Raw genomic sequence first — 19,633 nt, forward strand, 5'->3', positions numbered from 1 at the left:
AAGAATGTAGGGTCCTGTTTCCAGTCTTTGAGACAATACCCACATCATTGCGTAGCACAGTGCTCTCTCAAAAGAGACCCTTCAGCAGCTATAGCTTCCTATCCACATTTACCTGAAGCATCACAGGATGCATCAATAATACAACAGAAGAGAATTCTGTAAGGACAGTCTCCCACTAGTCAATCTTTTGATACTTGACTTGGATAAATGAATGCACACATGTAAATTTCCACAAAGGTAATGATGGTAGGTTTATTTTAAAGTTGCTTGTGCAAGAACAAAATAAAATAAAAACAAAAATGCCTTAGTGAATCAGTCGCTGGCTTCCTCTAAGTTTACGTTGGTGTTCTCTGTCCTTTGCTTGGATAGCTCTTTGATGCTCTCTATCTCCGCAGGAGTGAACTTCGGGGTTAGGGTCACACTGTCATAATCAAATTCTTCATCGAGACAGAAAGTTTGAACTTCATCTCCTTCATCAAGCAAGGAGGACTGAACTTCAGCTCTGGGTATCTACAAAAGGTAACAGAGGAGGAAAAAGTAAATACAATCATTGTAAGCGAAAATAAAGTAGACAACATAAACTCTCCATTAATATTTAATTAAACTTTTTTTTTTTAGATTTCAGCACCCTCAGCTGATTAAGTTGCTTTTAAGTAAAGAAATAAATTCAGTTATTCAATCTGACCTAATTTAAGCCTCTTAATATGCCCCATTTGTACCATGCTGTATCTGAATGAGTATCATTAACTAATTCTGCCCCAGGCAAGAATCAGAAAGTCTCCCCTACACACACTCATTGAATTTTTTCACCACTTATAGTGTCAAACCTAGAGACATATGGAAAAATTAAGAGTTATATTAAAATGTGAGAAAATACACCTTGAGATTTTGATCCACTTTAAGTACATTTTCACCATTTACTAAAAACAGATCTGCATTAATAAAACACAATTTTCAAAGATAAAAATAACCTATACTTAATATACTCCTTCAGATAATACCTGTATTTCTGGATAATAACAACAAGGATTAAAGTACATAGCATCAGGGCCAGTGCTATGGTGTAGTGCTTAAAGCCACCACCTGCAGTGCTGGCATCCCATGTGAGCACCGGTTTGAGTTCTGGCTGCTCTACGTCTGACCCAGCTCTCTGCTGTGGCCTGGGAAAGCGGTAGAAGATGGCACAAGCCTTGGGCCCCTGCACCCACAGGGGAGACCCAGAAAAAGCTCCTGGCTCCTGGCTTTGGATCAGTGCAGCTCCAGCCATTGTGGCCATGTGGGGAGTAAACCAGTGGATGGCAGACCCCTCTCTCTCTCTCTTTCTCATTGTCTGCCTCTGCCTCTCTGTAACTTTTCCTTTCAAATAAATAAATAAAAGTACATAGCATCATCTTGCACTTAGAATCCAAGATCCCTGCCAAAAAAAATTATAGTTTATGTACAAGTCAGAGTAACTACAAAATGATACAATAATTTAGTAGGTATTTATTTATAATTTGTGAGTTTTAAAGATTTCCTAAAGGAGGGTAGACAAAAAGCATATTTTCCAGTAAACAGAATGCCTTAAATCAAATTGTACCAGTCACTTAAAAGCTGCATCAAAACCAAATAGTGTGTAATTCGATAATATCCAGCACCTCTATGTAGTTCTATAATATACATGGTGACACTGAAAATTGACAACTATGATTTATGCAAGAATGAAAAAAACTTTAACATAAAATCAGTTTTAAACATTCCTGCATGGAAAATGATCTCATCAAGTGGCTTTCTCAATGTTTATAAAAATGTAGCATACAGGCCGGTGCAGCAGCTCAATAGGCTAATCCTCCACCTGTGGCGCCGGCACCCTGGGTTCTAGTCCTGGTCGGGGCGCCGGATCCTGTCCCAGTTGCCCCTCTTCCAGGCCAGCTCTCTGCTGTGGCCCAGGAGTGCAGTGGAGGATGGCCCAAGTGCTTGGGCCCTGCACCCCATGGGAGACCAGGAGAAGCATCTGGCTCCTGCCTTCGGATCAGCGTGGTGCGCCGGCCGCAGCAGCCATTGTGGGGTGAACCAACGGCAAAGGAAGACCTTTCTCTCTGTCTCTCTCTCTCTCACTGTCTACTCTGCCTGTCAAAAAATAAAAATAAAAATAAAAAAAGTAGCATACAGTTGAGAGAATATGGGCCAGTATTAATAGTGAAAAAGAAATCAAGAAAAGTAGGTATCTCCTATCTGTTTGGCAAATCATACTTATGTGTGCAGTGCTAATAATAAACACCCAGCCATTTTTCTTCCTTTCTTAATAAAACCAGCCAGAGAACACATCTCAGAGGCCTGTTCATTTCCTCTTTAGTGGAAAGTGTCTATGTGCTTTCCTGACACAGGCAGAGATAGGAACTGCCATTGAGTGAGTTCCCACTATGAGCCAGCCCTAGGCCTAGGAACCAAGCGGACAATAGCAGTAATCTTCAATCTGCCTGGCAGTCATAGTTAGCCCCTGTTTTACAGAGCTCTGGAAGGTCATAAGGAACTGCCAAGGGGTACATGATTACTAAGGAAGAGAAACAACATTGGAATTCAGCACCATGTGCTTCTGATAAAGCTTTACCTGCTCCACAAAGGAACCAGCAAAGGAAAACTCAACCTTGAAGTTCGCAGTAAGCCTAGCCATAGCTCTTGGGAAGCAAAGATGTTTTCTGAGTAAGCTGAACAATTCCCATAGCTTACCATTAAAAGAAAAAAAAAGCATACTCAAGGCTACATGTAGTACATTTACTATCTTTAAAAGAGCAGCTGTACACAGGAAGCAAATCAGCCTGCAGAATGACTGGTCTGTCCATTCTGATCACTTTCTAGGATTAAATTTATCATCAACACAGCCAAAGTGACAGTGGGGTAATACTGCTAACACCAACTCAAATGAAGAAACACACACAAATGACACATGATGTTCATTTCCTGAATATAAGTATCTGTGCCATCCTCAACTCCACTCAGCATTAAATACTAGGGCCTGCAGGCTTGGCCACAACCCCATCCTGAGTTGATTCTAATTGATCCTGGCAGAGTACAAGGAGGAGCCCCCACCTCCACCTGTGAAGTCTGATAGGATTTTTACTGCCCTTTCACGCCATGTCATCACCATGCCTACAAGATTCAGGCTGCCACACCAATGCATGCCTACTGCACTAGGACCCTGGCCTCTAACACCTGCCTAGACCCTACTAGCCATTCTCATGTAGGCACTGCCTTCATCCACTTCCCACTTAGGCAGGGATGCAGTTATAAATTAGGCAAATCTCCTCTGCTGTGCTAAAATCCCAGTGACACCATATCATGCCCCACCACCACCACCTTCCTTCTACACAGCACAAACAACCCTCATATTCCTACACCGTTTTCCTTTACTTGTTCACTCAATAAACACTAAAGTATTAGATACTGGGAACACAAAAACAAATATTGCAAAATCTGCATATACAATGTTTCATAACTTCCAGGAGAAGACAGAATTAAACAAATGATTTCTATCATACACCATGTTCCTCAATAGAGCAATACAAAAGGGAAATGGAGGCATGGAGGGGAACAGGAAGCGAAAAAAAAATGACTTTCAACTGAACATTGCCTCTCTCTGACCAGCCTCCCCTGACATCACCTCCATTTACTACCCCCCTGGTTTTAGCAAACCAGATTAAGTAAACCTTGCATTCTGGACTTGTCAACTCTGAAAAGGGTTAACTCCTGTGGCTAAGTTAGTATCACCTAAATATGGCCCAACTTATTGCCTTCTTAACCTTTCCCTCCCCTGAGGTCCCAATATACCATGTGGCTATCATACCCAACATTATGGTCCTAGAGATAGAAATTCATCCTTAAATGTAAAAAAAGTATTTCCCTCTTTTTTTTTCTTCAAATACTTGAATATTTCTCTGTTTTGGAACATGATTTTCTTCATCAGTAACTTGGTATTAACCACAACAATTGCAAAGAATAAAGTTTTCAGTCATCCAATAAATATAATGCCAACACAAGGATTACTCATTTATAAATACACAATATAATACGTACAAAATAAATAGTTAAGTATATAGCTGCCTTCATTTAGAGACTAAGAGCTATTAACAGCAGCTATTGTTGTGTTAATTTCCTAGGCATTTTCAGGAAATTAAATGCTGAAACAGAAAAGCAAGAAACCAAAAGCAGAAATAATTTCACATGTGCAGTGCCAGAACAGGCTACTCAGGCTATCTTAAACCTTTTGAGGGCTGAGATGCAATGTGGCCAGTACATCCTAGAATCGAAATGTCAACACAATACCCTCACACAGTCACTGAGGTATATTCTGTTCTTTTCCCAAACCTCTGTATTCCTATTAAATTCTAGGCATTGTAGTGGGTGCTAGGTTTACAAAGATGAAGATCTTATATGAAGACACACAAATAAGATAAACATATCACTATAGTAAAATGTGGTAAGTACAAATGATATGGAGAAGAAGTAATGGGGATAGAAATGGTGTATCAAGCCCCCAGACCAGGCTGGAGGGTATTGAGAAGGAATTAGAGAAGGCTTCTTGGAAGAGGTGATATCTAGGCAGAAACCATAAGCCTAGTTATGAACGTTATTTCATATTCCCGGCTAACATCAGGCATATTAGTTAATACAGTTAAGGAAGAAGAGCCTTGCAGAAAGGGGGAGTGTGCTGGGCAGGCTTAAGAAACAAGATACAGGCCGGCGCCACGACTCACTAGGCTAATCCTCCATCTGCGGCGCCGGCACACCGGGTTCTAGTCCCGGTCAGGGCGCTGGATTCTGTCCCAGTCGCTCCTCTTCCTGTCCAGTTCTCTGCTGTGGCCCGGGAGTGCAGTGGAGGATGGCCCAAGTGCTTGGGCCCTGCACCCCATGGGAGACCAGGAGAAGCACCTGGCTCCTGGCTTTGGATCAGCGCAGTGCGGCAGCCGCAGTGGCCATTGCGGGGTGATCCAACGGCAAAAGGAAGACCTTTCTCTCTATCTCTCTCTCTCACTGTCCACTCTGCCTGTCGATAGAAAGAAGGAAAGAAGGAAAGAAGGAAAGAAGGAAGGAAGAAAAGGAAGGAAAGGAAGGAAAGGAAGGAAGGAAGGAAGGAAGGAAGGAAGGAAGGAAGGAAGGAAGGAAGGAGGGAAGGAAGGAAGGAAGGGAGAGAGAAAGAGAAATAAGATACAGAGTTTCAGATCTGAGTTGGCAAATGTGCGGAGAGTGGCAAGGGAAGACTATGGTGCCGAATCATCCTGGAGACGATAAGAAGTCCGTTAAGAATTTTTCAATAGCAGAGCAGACGTATGGACAATCATCCAAGCATTTCATATAAATTCCTTCACTCATTCAAATTTTTACTGAGCACCTACAATCAAACAGGTACTAGACTACAAAAGAGAGAGACATCTGCCCTCTCTCAGAGCAGTATCTAGACAGGCCACTTTGAAGATGAGACAGAGGGCAGATTTGCAAAGAATGAACCTGGAGCAGAAGACTACTCAGAATCCCACTGAGGAAGGGCAGGCAAGAGATAATAAGAGCGGGGCACTGGAAGGAGAGATCTAAAAAATATTCATACAGTAAAACTGGCAGTGCTATGAGAATGGAAGAAGTGGGAGAATGCAGGAGGGCAAGCAAAGATGAGCTTGGTTTTTACAGCATTGCATTTGTCAGTAACCTGAAGGAAATAATGGAGGAGTCAACAGGCAGCTAAATCTACAAAGCTCAAGTTCAGGAGAAAGGAGGCTGTGAAGCTAGAGATACCAGTTTGGAGAAACAGGCATAAAAGGTAGTAACTTAAAGATGAAAATGGACCTAGAGACTAACTGAAAGATGAAAATGGATCCGTGTATGTTGGATGGCAGGATCCACAGGTTGAGCAATAAACCCTTGTGAATGCCAACTCCTTAGGGATGGTTGGAAGGAAAAATCCCCAAAGGAAGTAAGGAAAGAACAATTAGAGAAATACACAAAGGGCCGAAGAATAGCTTAATGAGAAGGAGCAGAGAAAGAACGTCTGGAGAAGAATGGCACTGTCAGACCCAGGAGAGAGATCCCCAAAAATAAAGATTGGAAAGTGTCTACCAGATTGGGTAACTGTAAAGTAAATGGTGCTTTCATGGTGAATATGTTCAGGTAAATGATCAGAGCCAAGGACCCACTGCAGCACGCTGACTAAGGAACGAGAGACAAGTTATAGAGTCAAGTCTAATGGTTTATGGAGTTGGGAAGGAAAGAGAAAGCAAAAAATAGTCATCAAAGGAGTCCAAGATGAAGGAAAGGTTGTTTTTCCTTGTTTTGTTTCATTTCGTTAAAGATGAAAAAGACTTGAACACATTTACATGTTGATGGGAAAAGAAAATGACCGCGGCCGGCGACATGGCTCACTTGGCTAATCTTCTGCTTGTGGCACCGGCACCCCGGGTTCTAGTCCTGGTTGGGGCACCAGATTCTGTCCTGGTTGCTCCTCTTCCAGTCCAGCTCTCTGCTGTGGCCTGGAAAGGCAGTGGAGGATGGCCCAAGTGCTTGGGCTTCTGCACCCGCATGGGAGACCAGGAGGAAGCACCTGGCTCCTGGCTTCGGATCGGCACAGCGCGCCGGCCGTAGTAGCCATTTGGGGGGTGAACCAACGGAAGGAAGACCTTTCTGTCTCTCTTTCACTGTCTAACTCTGCCTGTCGAAGAAGAAGAAGAAGAAGAAGAAGAAGAAGAAGAAGAAGAAGAAGAAGAAGAAGAAGAAGAGGAAGAGGAAGAGGAAGAGGAAGAGGAAGAGGAAGAGGAAGAGGAAGAGGAAGAGGAAGAGGAAGAGGAAGAGGAAGAGGAAGAGGAAGAGGAGGAGGAGGAGGAGGAGGAGGAGGAGGAGGAGGAGGAAGAGGAAGAGGAAGAGGAAGAGGAAGAAGAAGAAGAAGAAGAAGAAGAAGAAGAAGAAGAAGAGGAGAAAAGAAAATGACCCCAACCATGTTTGTCAGAGTATCATTCCCAATAAGTAGTGAAGTTCTTTTCCTTAAGAGCATTTGTTAAGGGCCTGCCCTGTGGTGCAGTGGGTTAAGGCCGCAGCCTGCAGTGCCAGCATGCCACATGGGCTCTGGCTCATGTCCCAGTTGCTCCATTTTCAATCCAGCTCCCCACTAATGTGCCTGAGAAAGCAGTAGAAGATGGGCCAAGACCTTTGGTCCCTGCATCCACATGGGAGACCCAGAAGAAGCTCCTGGCTCCTGGCTTCACATCAGCTCAGCTCCAGCTATTGTGGCCATTTGGGAAATAAACCAGTGAATGGAAGACCTCTCTCTTTCTCTGTCTTCACCTCTCTCTGTAACTCAGTCTTTCAAATAAATAATAAAATAAATATTTTAAAAAAAGAGTGTTCATTCCATAAATATTTATTGCATGTCTACTATATGCATGGTACTGAGTTCAGTACCAGTTCTTTCTGCACTTTAAATTAAGTAAACTTCCAAATATAGGCCTAAGTCAATGTAGTTTTCCAAGACAAGAGACACATATGTATAATCATGTACCACATAACCACGTTTTGCTCAGCAGTGGATCGCACACATGATGGTAGTCACAAAAGATTACACGAGAACTAAGAAATATTCCTACTACCTGGTGATGTTGTAGTTAATGTTGTATATTCTTGCTAAATGTTTGTGGCAATGCTGGTGTGAACAAGTCTATCTTCCTCCCAGCCATATAAAAATAAAGTGCACACACACACATAGTACAGCACGTACAGTTATGGACAGGACATAACACCTAACAATGACAGTAAATAACTTTGCTTCTGGTTTACATATTTACCATGTATACTTTTTAACCAAATTTTATAGTGCTCCTTCTACTTATTAAAAAAAAAAAGTTGGGGCCAGCACTGTGGTAGAGTGGATAAAAGAGCTGCCTGTGATGCTGGCATCCCTTATGGGTGTGAGTTCAAGTCCTGGCTGCTCTGCTTCTGATCCAGCTCCCTGCTGATGGCCTGCAAAAAGCAGCAGAAGAAAGTCCAAGTGTTTGGGACCCTGCCACCCTTGTGTGAGACCCGGAGGAAGTTCCTGGCTCCTGGCTTCGGCCTGGCCCAGTCCAGGCTGTTGAGGCCTTCTGAAGATTGAACCAGTGAATGGAAGATCTCTCTCCCTTTCTCTCTTGTTCTCTCTATATGTAACTCTGCCTCTCAAACTTTTTTTTAAAAGATATTTATTCAACTATTTGAGAGGTAGAGTCACATAAAGAGAGAGAAAGAGACAGAGAGAAAGGTCTTCTATCTGCTGGTTCATTCCCCAAATGGCCACAATGATCAGAGCTGGGCTGATCCAAAGCCAGGAGCCAGGAATTTCTTCCAGGTCTCCTATGTGGAGTGCAAGGGCCAAAGCACTTGGGCCATCTTCCACTGCTTTCTCAGGCCATAGCAGAGAGCTGAATCAGAAGAGGAGATCCCAGGACACGAAACGGCACCCATACGCGATGCCAGTGCCACAGGCAGAGGATTAGCCTACTATGCCACAGTGCTGGACCCACAAATAAATCTTTAAAAAAAAAAGTTTACTGTAAAAATGTATGCTAATATACTCTGGCCTCAGAATTAGCCCTTAAGGCATTCGGATCTGGCTGAAGAGCCCATGAGAGTATTTTAGACATGGAAAGCCAAGACATTCTGGGGAAAAAAAAAACAAGACCTAAATGAAAGATCTCTGCGAGTGAGATCCCAGTGGAAAGAACGGACCATCAAAGATGGAGGTACCTTTCTCTGAAGGGAGGAGAAAACTTCCACTTTGACTATGACCTTGTTTAAATAAGATCAGAGTTGGCGAAATCAAAAGGCTTCCATAGCCTTGGCAACTCATGACAAGAGCCTAGGGTGATTACTGATGCCATAAACAAGAGTGTCAATTTGTTAAGTCAACAACAGGAGTCACTGTGCACTTACTCCTCATGTAGGATCTCTGACCTTAATGTGTTGTACAATGTAAATTAATGCTATAACTAGTACTCAAGCAATATTTTAAACTTTGTGTTTCAGTGTGGGTGCAAACTGTTGAAATCTTTACTTAATATATACTAAACTGATCTTCTTTATATAAAGATAATTTAAAATGAATCTTGATGCAAATGGAATGAGAGAGGGAGCGGGAGATGGGAGGGTTGCGGGTGGGAGGGAAGTTATGGCGGGGGGGGGGGGAATCCATTGTAATCCATAAACTGTACATTGAAAATTTATATTTATTAAATAAAAGTTAAAAAATATTTTTTAAAAATGTATGCTAATAGAGAGGGAGTTTACTGCTTTAGTCTAGGGGAAGATAGTTTAAAAAGTGGAGAGAGGGTAGTCTCAGGGAAGAGTTAGGGAGAAAATGGCAGAGGAAACTCCACACAAATTAGGAAACAGTAGGGGCCGGCACTGTGGTGTTGCAGATAAAGCCACCGCATCCAGTGCCAGCATCCCATATGGGTGCCGGTTCAAGTTCCAGATGCTCCACTTCCTATCTGGCTCTCTGCTATGGCCTGGGAAAGCAGTGGAAGGAGGCCCAACTCCTTGGGCCCCTGTACCCACGTGGGAGACCGGGAAGAAGATCCTGGCTCCTGGCTTGGGATCAGTGCAGCTCCTCCGGCCATTGCAGCCAACTGGGGAGTAAACCAGTGGATAGAAGGTCTCTCTCTCTCTCTCTCTCTATCTCTGCCTCTCCTTCTCTCTCTATGTAACTCAGACTTCACATAAATAAATAAATCTTTAAAAAAAGAATATTAAGGGATCAATTCAACAGGACAATGTGACTATTATAAATTTATATACACCTAAATAGGGCACCTGACTATTAAAGAAATATTAAGGGATCCAAAGGGAGACATAGACACCAATATAGTAGTAATGGGTGATTTCGATATCTCAGTTTCAACAATGAACAGATCAACCAGAAAATCAGCAAGGAAGCAACAGAGTTAATCAATACTATAGACAAAATGGATTCAACAGATATCTACAAAACTTGCCATCCTACAGCTGCAGAATATATATTCTTCTCACCAGCACATGAAACTTTCTCTAGGATAGACCACATGCTAGGCCATAAAGCAAGTCTCAGCAAATTCAAAAAAATCAAAATCATACTATGTATCTTCTCTGACCACATGGAATGAAGGTGGAAATCAACAACTCAAGAATCTTTAGAACATTTGTAAACACACAGAGACTGAACAACATGCTCCTGAATGAACAGTGGGTCACTGAGAAATAAAAAAATTTCTGAAAACTAATGAAGACAATAATACAACATATCAAAACTTTTGGGATACAGCAAAAGCAGTGTCAAGAGGAAAGTCTATAATAATTGGTGCCTACATCAAGAAATTGGAAAGGCACCAAATAAATGAGTTATAAATACATCTCCAAGGGCCTAGAAATACAACAAACCAAACCCAAAACTAGTAGGAGAAAAGAAATAATTAAAAATAGAGAAAAAATAAATAAAATTGAATAAAAAAATACAAAAGATTAGCAAAATGAAAAGCTCATTTTTTGAAAAAATAAAAAAACTGACACACCATTGGCCCAACTACCAAAAAAAAAAAAAGGAGGGAGAAGACCCAAAGCAATAAAATTAGACATGAAAAAGGGAGTGTAACAACAGATAACACAGAAATAAAAAGAATCATCAGAAATTACTACAAAGAGTTGTATGCCAACAAATTGAGAAACCTAGAACAAATGGATAGATTCCTGGACAAATACAACCTACCTAAATTGAATCATGATGAGGAAAACCTAAACAGACCAATAACCAAGACAAAAAGTGAATCAGTAATAAAAACCTTCTCAGCAAAGAAAAGCACAGGACGGCATGGCTTCACTGAATTCTACCAGACATTTAAAGAAGAACTAACACCAATTCTTCTCAAGCTATTCAAAACAATGAAAAGGGAGGGAATCCACTCAAACTTCTTCTGTGAAGCCAGCATCACCTTAATTCCTAAACCTGAAAATGATATAACAGAGAAAGAGAACTATAGACCAATTTCTCTGATGAACAGACACAAAAATCCTCAACAAAATACTAGCCAATCAAATCCAACTACATATCAGAAAGATCATTCACCCAGACCAAGTGGGATTTATCCCTGGTACACAGGGATGGTTCAACATTCACAAATCAATCAATGTAATACATCACATTAACAAACTGAAGAAGAAAAATCATAATTATCTCAATAAATGCAGAGAAAGCATTTGATAAAATACAATAACTTTTATGATGAAAACATTAAGCAAATTGGGAATAGAAGGAACATTTCTCAACAAAATCAAAGCAATTAATGGCAAGCCCATTGCCATAATCCTATTGAATGGGGGAAAGTTGGAAGCAATCCACTGAGATATGGAACCAAAGATGCCCATTCTCATCATTGTCATTCAATATAGTCCTGGAAGTTGTTACTAGAGCAATTAAGCAAGAAAAGGAAATCAAAGGGATACAAATTGGGATGGAGGAAGTCAAACTATCCCTATTTGCAGAAGACATGATTCTATACATATGGGGCCAACAGACTCCACTAAGAGACTATTGGAACTCATAGAAGAGTTTGGTAATGTGGCAGGATATAAAATCAACACACAAAAATCAACAGCTTTTGTATATACAATGTCACAGCTGAGAAAGAACTTCTAAGATCAATCCCATTCACAATAGCTACAAAAAAAATCAAATACCTTGGAATAAATTTAACAAAGGATGTTCAAGATCTCATAGATGAGAATCACAAAACATTAAAGGAAGAAATAGAAGAAGACACAAAAAATGGAAAAAATCAGCCGGCGCCGCGGCTCACTAGGCTAATCCTCCGCCTTGCGGCGCCGGCACACCGGGTTCTAGTCCCGGTCAGGGCACCGATCCTGTCCCGGTTGCCCCTCTTCCAGGCCAGCTCTCTGCTGTGGCCAGGGAGTGCAGTGGAGGATGGCCCAAGTGCTTGGGCCCTGCACCCCATGGGAGACCAGGAGAAGCACCTGGCTCCTGCCATCGGATCAGCGCGGTGCGCCGGCCGCAGCGCGCTACCGCGGCGGCCATTGGAGGGTGAACCAACGGCAAAGGAAGACCTTTCTCTCTGTCTCTCTCTCACTGTCCACTCTGCCTGTCAAAAAAAAAAAAATAATAATAATAAAAAAAAAATGGAAAAAATCTTCCATGTACATTAAAGAATCAATATCATTAAAATGTCCATACTATGAAAAGCAATTTACAGATCAATGCTAGACCAACCAAAATACCAAGGAAATTCTTCTCAGATATAGAAAAATGATGCTGAAATTCATATGGAAACATAAGAGACCCCCAAATAGCTAAAACAATCTTATACAACAAAAACAAACCTGGAGACATCACAATACCAGATTTCAAGATATACTACAGGGCAGTTATAATCAAAACAGCCTGGTACTCACACAAAAACAGATGGATAGGCCAGTTGAGCAGAATAGAAACGCCAGAAATCAACCCATCCATCTACAACCAACGTATCTTTGACAAAGAAGCTAAAATCAATCCCTGGAGCAAGGACAGTCTCTTCAGCAAACGGTGCTGGGAAAACTTATTTCCACATACAGAAGTATGAAGTAAGACCCCTACCTTACACCTTCTACAAAAATCCACTCAACATGTGTTAACGAAGTAAATCTACAACCTGATACCATCAAATTATTAAAGAACTTTGGGGAAACCTTGCACAACATTGGCACAGGAAAAGAGTTCTTGGAAAAGACGCCAGAGGCACAGGCAATCAAAGCCAAAATTATCAAATGGGATTACAACAAATTGAGAAGCTCTGAACTGCAAAAGAAACACCTAGCAATGTGAAGAGGCAATGAACAGAACTGAAGAAATTATTTGCAAACTATGAAGCTGATAAAGGATTAATAACCAGAATATATAAATAAATCAAGAAAATCTAAAACAGCAAACAAATAACCTAGTTAAGAAATGGGGAAAGGACTTAAACAGGCATTTGCAAAAGAGGAAATCCAAATGGCAAACAGTTACATGAAAAAAATGCCCAGGATCACTAGTCATCAGGGAAATGCAAATCAAAACTACAATGAGGTTTCACCTCACTCCCCTTAGAACAGCTTTCATACAGAAATCAATAACTAATAAATGCTGGACAAGATGTGGGGAAAATGGTACCCTAATCCACTATTGGTGTGAATGTAAACTGGTACAGCCACTGTGGAAAACAGTATAGAGATACCTCAGAAATCTGAATGTAGACCTATCATATGACCCAGCCATGTCACTCCTGGGAATTTACCCAAGGGAAATGAAATCAGCATATGAAAGTTTATCTGTACCCCCAAGTGTTTATTGCAGCTCAATTCACAATAGCTAAGATATGGAATCAACTCAAATGCCCATCAGCTGAATACTGGATAAAGAAATTATGGGATATATACACCATGGAATACTACAGAGTGGTAAAAAAAATGAAATCTTGTCATTTGCAACAAAATGGATGAAAACTGGAAAACATCATACTTAGTGAAATAAGCCAATCCCCCAAAAAACAAATACCATATGTTCTCATCTGTGATAACTAACAGAGCACCTAACAAGTAATCTGTAGAAGTGAAATTGACACTTTGAGATGCTATGACTTTGAACAGCCCTTGCCCCAACTGTTGAGTTTTTTTTCCATACAATTGGTTGAACTCCTTACTTACTATGGAATTAACTGTATGTGTATAAAGTTAATTGAAAATAGATCTTAGTAAAAAATAATGAGAATAGGAGAAGGAGGATGAAGGGTGGGGTTATGGGTGTGAGGGTGGGTACAGTGGGAAGAATCACTGTATTCCTAAAGTTGTATTTATGAAAAGCATGAAGTTTGTATTCCTTAAATAAAAGTTTTCTGAAGGAAAAAAAAGAAACTGTCCATTTCATGGTGGGTGTTTGGCACAATGGCTAAGATGCCATTTGGGATGCCGATATCCCATATGGGAGTGTAGAGTCGGGGTCCTGGTTCCTCCGCTGCTGATTCAGTTTCCTGCTAATACACATCCATCCTGGGAGGCAGCAGGCGATGTCTTGAGGAGTTAGGTCCCTGCCACCAACATGTGTGACTTGGATCGAGTTTTTGCAGCCTGGCTTTGGCCAGGCCCAACCCTAGTTGTTGAGTGTATTTGGGGAGTGGACCAGAGGATGAAAGTTTCTCTTTGCCTTGCAAATAAAATGAAAATCTAAAAATTAAAAGAAATTACACATAGCACATAAATTATAGAATTTATAGATATGAAATTGGTCATAACATGTGTAATATCTAAGGTGATGTCACCCCTTTCATTTCTAATATATGTACTCAGTAACTTCTCTATTTTTGAAAAAAAATCTGACTAGACTTTTGTTGATCTTTTCAGTTTATTATTACTATTATTGATGTTTTATATTTTTTTTGATTGGCATATAATAATTGCATGCAGTTACAGGGTGAAATATAATGTTCTGTTTCACATATATACTCAGCAATGACTGAATCAGAGAAATTAGCAGGTCTGTCACCTAAAACTTTCATGATTTCTTTATAGTTAGCATGTTCAAAATCCTCTCTTCTAGTTATTTGGGGATAAGCATTGAATTAAAAATATGGAACTGTTGAATCAGATGGTTTAAGTTAATTTCATTTTGTCAGTGTTATTTTTTAAGAATTTTTTAAATGCTTTAGACTATTCTGATTCAGTGAATTTTTTTGTTGAAAAAGCCATGGAGCCAATAGAGCAGACAGGTGGTCTGTACTAGAGGAGAGGCGCCAAGCCCTCAGGTGGGCCTGGAGCACTTTCTGGCCATGTAATCCACCTGCTCTTCTCTGGGCCCCACACCCAATTTCAGGTCCATGCACATACTGTGCTGTGTCCCCACCCTCCCCATGTGAGTCGGTCTGTCCCACTGTTGTCCGTTGTGACTCCTCTTGTCCTGTATTTTTATCTTCAATCCTCTGGCGTGGACGAAACAACAGCAACCACCTTTTTAAGATTATTGTTAAGAAATGAACTGGTAATGTACAGAGTGTAGGCAAAAGTTTCTTGTTAAGGAAAAGCACTAACACAGGCACCAACATATCAAATGGAAACACACGACAGTGCCTCAGCATCTCTGTGAGGACATGATGAAGTAGAAATAAAGCCTTTGCAAGCCGGCAGCATATTCTGGACTCTCACATTTCAAAAAATAATAATAAAAAATATGAAACAATTGGTGAAAAAAAAATTTATGCTGTGTTACCCTGGCAGCAGCCTCATACATCTTGTCTACCTCATCTCTTGATTGCATCAAGACCACATCAAGTGCTTGGCCCATGCCATCTAGGTTCATTTAGTTCACACAAAATCACCCAACAACACATCTCTCAGAACCTATCCCTCCCATTAAGTGACACATGAATGCAATTCGAAGTGAGACTGGGTATATATGCAGTTCAGGAAACATTGCTGGGCTCTTCCAAATGAAAACTGTTGGAATTTCTGTTTCAGTTGTTGGCTGTTATAACACACTTTGGGGATTCTTTTCTTTCTTCTTAGGTTCATTTTAGGGTTCTAAGCTATAAGACTCCAAGGTTTTTAGATTACAAACTGAAATTCTGATTTATTTCATGCAAAAATGTGTGCAATGGAACACTAAATCCCCTGCTGCTAACCAGAAAACAACCGTGAATTAAGTTATTAACTTGTTATTTTTGCCTAAGGAGCTGAGAGAAAGATGTGGATTTCAGGTGCCTAATTTCAAATCTAATTGAAAAATTTTTGTAGCTTCTCAGGGAATAGAATTTGTATCCTATTAGAAAACTTCAAGTTTCCTTAAAATTACTCATGTGACTTATTCTAACAGAAACACTGTTAAAAGGAGAATCATTTTCATTCATAGTACCATGTAGGCAAATTAAAGAAAACAGAACTAATGCTCAAATCAATAATTTGCAGTGTTTAGCTGTAGGCTACTGTACAAAGTAATATGGTAGATATACTATCTTTATAGGTGAAAAATTTTAAGTCCCATTATTCGAAACAGGACATCTACTGAAACTCTACACAAGTTTCTTCTATGACCTCTTCTATGGTTTGGGCAGGGAGGGAGAAACACAATTTTTCATTTTTCTAATGTGAACTCGTGCTTAATAAAGCAGTTCAAAGTTCCCAACAGTCAACAAAATAGAGTAACCAAGGCAAGAATTAATTCACAAATAGAAATTGGAAAATGTTTGACTTTTAAAGGGAAAATACACATGAATTAAACCAGTGATAAATTAGGGAAAAAATTGGTCCAATTCATTTCAGAAAGTTGATGGATTCTTAACAGAAAATTAAGAGGAGGTCAGAGCTTCCAGAATATATTTTTATGTGTTCAGACTGAAGTCACAGAAAGCAACTACCAGCTCTGGGACCAAATAGCCATCTAGTAGACCCTCATAGCACATATTTGCTGGAAATCAATAATTATGTTCTTTTACTGACACTGCTTATTTTAAAATAAGGCTTATACTATTAATAGCTTTAAATGAGGTAGAGTTGGTGCAGTGTTGTGACTCTAGACAGTTCTGCAAAGTTTATCCAACAAATAATGGTTAGAAATTAAAGTCCCAGAGGCCAGCATAGTGGCATATTGAGCAAAGCCACTGCCTGCAACACTGGAATCCCATACGGGTAGCAGTTTGAGTTCTAGCTGCTTCACTTCCAATCCAGCTCCCCGCTAATGTACCTGGGAAAGCAACAGAAGATAGCCCAAGTACTTGGGCCCCTGTAGTCTACATGGGAGACTCAGAAGAATCTCCTGGCTCCTGGACTCAGACAAGCTCAATCCACTACTGCAGCCATTTGGGGAAAGAACCAGCAGATGGAAGATATCTCTCTCTCTGTCTCTCCCTCTATCTCTCTATAACTCTGCTTTTCAAATAAATAAAAAAAATAAATCTTTAAAAAAGAAATTAAAATCCCAAACAAACTGATACTTTGGATATTTACTAGTTAAAGTTATTCATCTATGGCTCAAGAGTTTGCCTACATGAAAATTGCTCATATCATTTTAATTCCAGTATTTAAAAATGTTCACATTTTCTGTAAATTTAAGACATCAATGTTCCTTTTAAAGAACCAATTTTATATGGAGTTTTAACTTTCATTTTTCTGGCTATATAATAGATTCCACAATCATTCAGCCTTTTAAAACCCATTAACTGAAACTTTTTATAACAATATCCATAATTGTACTCGAATATATATATTCTATAATTGTACTGAAACATAATTTTTTAAAAAGATCTATTTTATTTATTTGAAATACAGAGTTAAGAGAGAGGTAGAGACAGAGAGAGAAGTCTTCCATCTGCTGGTTCACTCCCCAGATGGCCGCAACAGCCAGAGCTGCACCAATCCTAAGCCAGGAGCCAGGAGCTTCTTCCGAGTCTCCCACATGGGTGCAGGGGCCCAAGGACTTGGGCCATCTTCTACTGCTTTCCTAGGCCATAGCAGAGAACTGGATAGGAAGAGGAGCAGCCAGGACTAGAACTGGCACCCATATGTGATGCCGGCACTTCAGGCCAGGGCTTTAACCTGCTGTGCCACAGTGCCGGCCCCTAATTTTATTTCTATGAGGTGCCATGGCTGGTCCAATAACCTGTATGGTCACAATTGAAACTGATTCCTGATAAGAATAACCTTGCAATTTAGCATCTGACAACTCAGAGAAAGCAATCTACAAGTGAAAAAACATATTGAAAAAATCTGTTCCAATCAATTTATCTGGTAAGCAATTTGGAAGTTTAATATAAGCTCACAAGTATCTGAGTATTCTTTTGTGACATCGGTGAAAAAGGTACTATGAAAAAAAAAGGACAATTTACAATTGAAATGCGTGGATTATTTCTGATTGAAAAACCAGTACCACAACAGAATTATCTTTCAGTGACAAAATCAGTATTTGTACAACTAAATTATCAAGAGAGTCCCCATGGATTATATTAGGAAGCAATAATAAAGAGCCAGTCGGTCCCCCTTTATGTTCATTGAAGAGGGTAAGAAAGGTCACTTTGCCTCACCACCAGCCTTGGTTGGTGCACACTGGTTAACTGTAGAACAGTTGCAAAATAGGGGCCAGTGTGGTGGTGCAGTGAGTTGAGCCAATGCCTGTTGATTCTGACATCCCATATGAATGTCACTTGGAATCCTGGGTGCTCCACTTCTGATCCAGCTCCCTGCTAAAGTACCTGGGGAAGCAGCAGAAGACGGCCCAAGCACTTGGGCCCCTGCCACCCATGTAGGAGACCTGGATGGATTTATAGGCTCCTGGCTTTGGCCTGGCCTACTCCCAGCCACTGCAGCCATTTGGGGAGTGAACAAGCAGATGGAAGACTCTCTTTCTCTCTCTCTCTCTCTCTTGCTCTCTTTGTAATTCTGCCTTTCAAATAAATAGATCTCTAAAAATAAAAGTTTCAAAGAGATAGCAAAAGATGATTTTCAAGTTGCAGAGTTGGGAAAGTAAGAGTGTGGCAAAAACGGCAGGGCAACAGTTCCCACACTCCGTTGTGGCTAGATAAAAACACATGACCAAGGGGTTGCCAATGGTACGTGGGCAGAAGTGAAGAGCCCTGATTCATACACAAAGGGGGACATGTTGGCCCCTATCCTCAGCCCCGACCCCTCCAGGGCATGAGGGTGATGTGATCTGTGGACAGTGTCACAAGACATAGTGCATATCCACAGGGAAGGAACTTTGGTCCCCATGACCCCAGGGAACCAAGTCCACTGCTCACTTTAAGGACCCTCTACAGATTGTTAAATAAGAGAAAAAAAATCTTATTTCCTTTCAGTCACTGACTTATTATTGGGATTCTGTTATAGCAGCCCAAACTAACTTCAACAAATACAAAAGGTTTCTAGGACCTCAGAAATAATAATTTTTTAAAAACCAGTCAGTATAGACTAAAAGATGTAAAACTTTCCATCCTTTCTATTGCATAATGCCTAGGTAGCATTGTCCTGCTGCATGGAATAAATGAACAGTAGTAGTTTCCACATAAAAAACAAGATTGTGCCATGTGTTTTAAAAGAAATAAATATCTAAGAGATAGAAATTAGTGAGAGGCACCAAGTAAACAACTTGAATTTTAAATTCTCCCAAAGATGAGAAAAAATACAAAAGCACACGGGTATAGTAGTAATTTTCTGAAATGACAAATTACAAAATCCAGGCAGTGTCAAAGTGTCAAGAACAACTGAGTTCCCTGTGGGGTACCTCTTCCACGACTGTTCCTTTTACAGTGGGCTTTGGCTTCACATGAGGGGTGAGAGGCTGGTCCATGGGAGGAACACTGGCTTGTATGTCCTGTTCCACTTCTCCTGGAAGCAGCAGCAAATCTGTTGAACACAAAATATCTCAATCGTTCCTTTCACCAAGTTTACAACTTACCTAAACTATCTAAAAACCAATAATAATCAAGAGAATGTAGCAAATATGCTGAAGTAAAGTAAATCCATTCTACTACGCCTGTCCTCATCAGGGAATTTAACTTCAAGGATTCCCTTTGCTATAAAATAGAAGCCATTGGGGCATTAGTTTTGTCCTCTTCTTGCCAAGTTACCACCCATCCAAAAGGTTTCACAAAAGTGGAGT

At 40.5% G+C, this 19,633-nt stretch overlaps 1 protein-coding gene across 3 annotated transcripts in view; it reads right to left on the bottom strand.

The window, feature by feature from the left end:
* Positions 1-222: 222 nt before the first annotated feature.
* Positions 223-19,633, bottom strand: part of IFTAP (intraflagellar transport associated protein) — an 83,069-nt gene continuing 63,658 nt past the window's right edge. For all 3 annotated transcript variants that reach the window (XM_062198032.1, XM_062198030.1, XM_062198031.1), the window contains 2 exons: positions 19,256-19,377; positions 223-510 (listed from right to left, as the gene is read on the bottom strand). In XM_062198032.1, coding sequence (XP_062054016.1) covers positions 313-510; positions 19,256-19,377 — 320 coding nt within the window. In that variant the 3' untranslated portion in view covers positions 223-312. The remainder of the gene's footprint in view (positions 511-19,255; positions 19,378-19,633) is intronic.

This window comes from Lepus europaeus, chromosome 7, assembly GCF_033115175.1.
Source record: "Lepus europaeus isolate LE1 chromosome 7, mLepTim1.pri, whole genome shotgun sequence".
In the NCBI taxonomy this organism is placed as follows: Eukaryota; Metazoa; Chordata; class Mammalia; order Lagomorpha; family Leporidae; genus Lepus; species Lepus europaeus.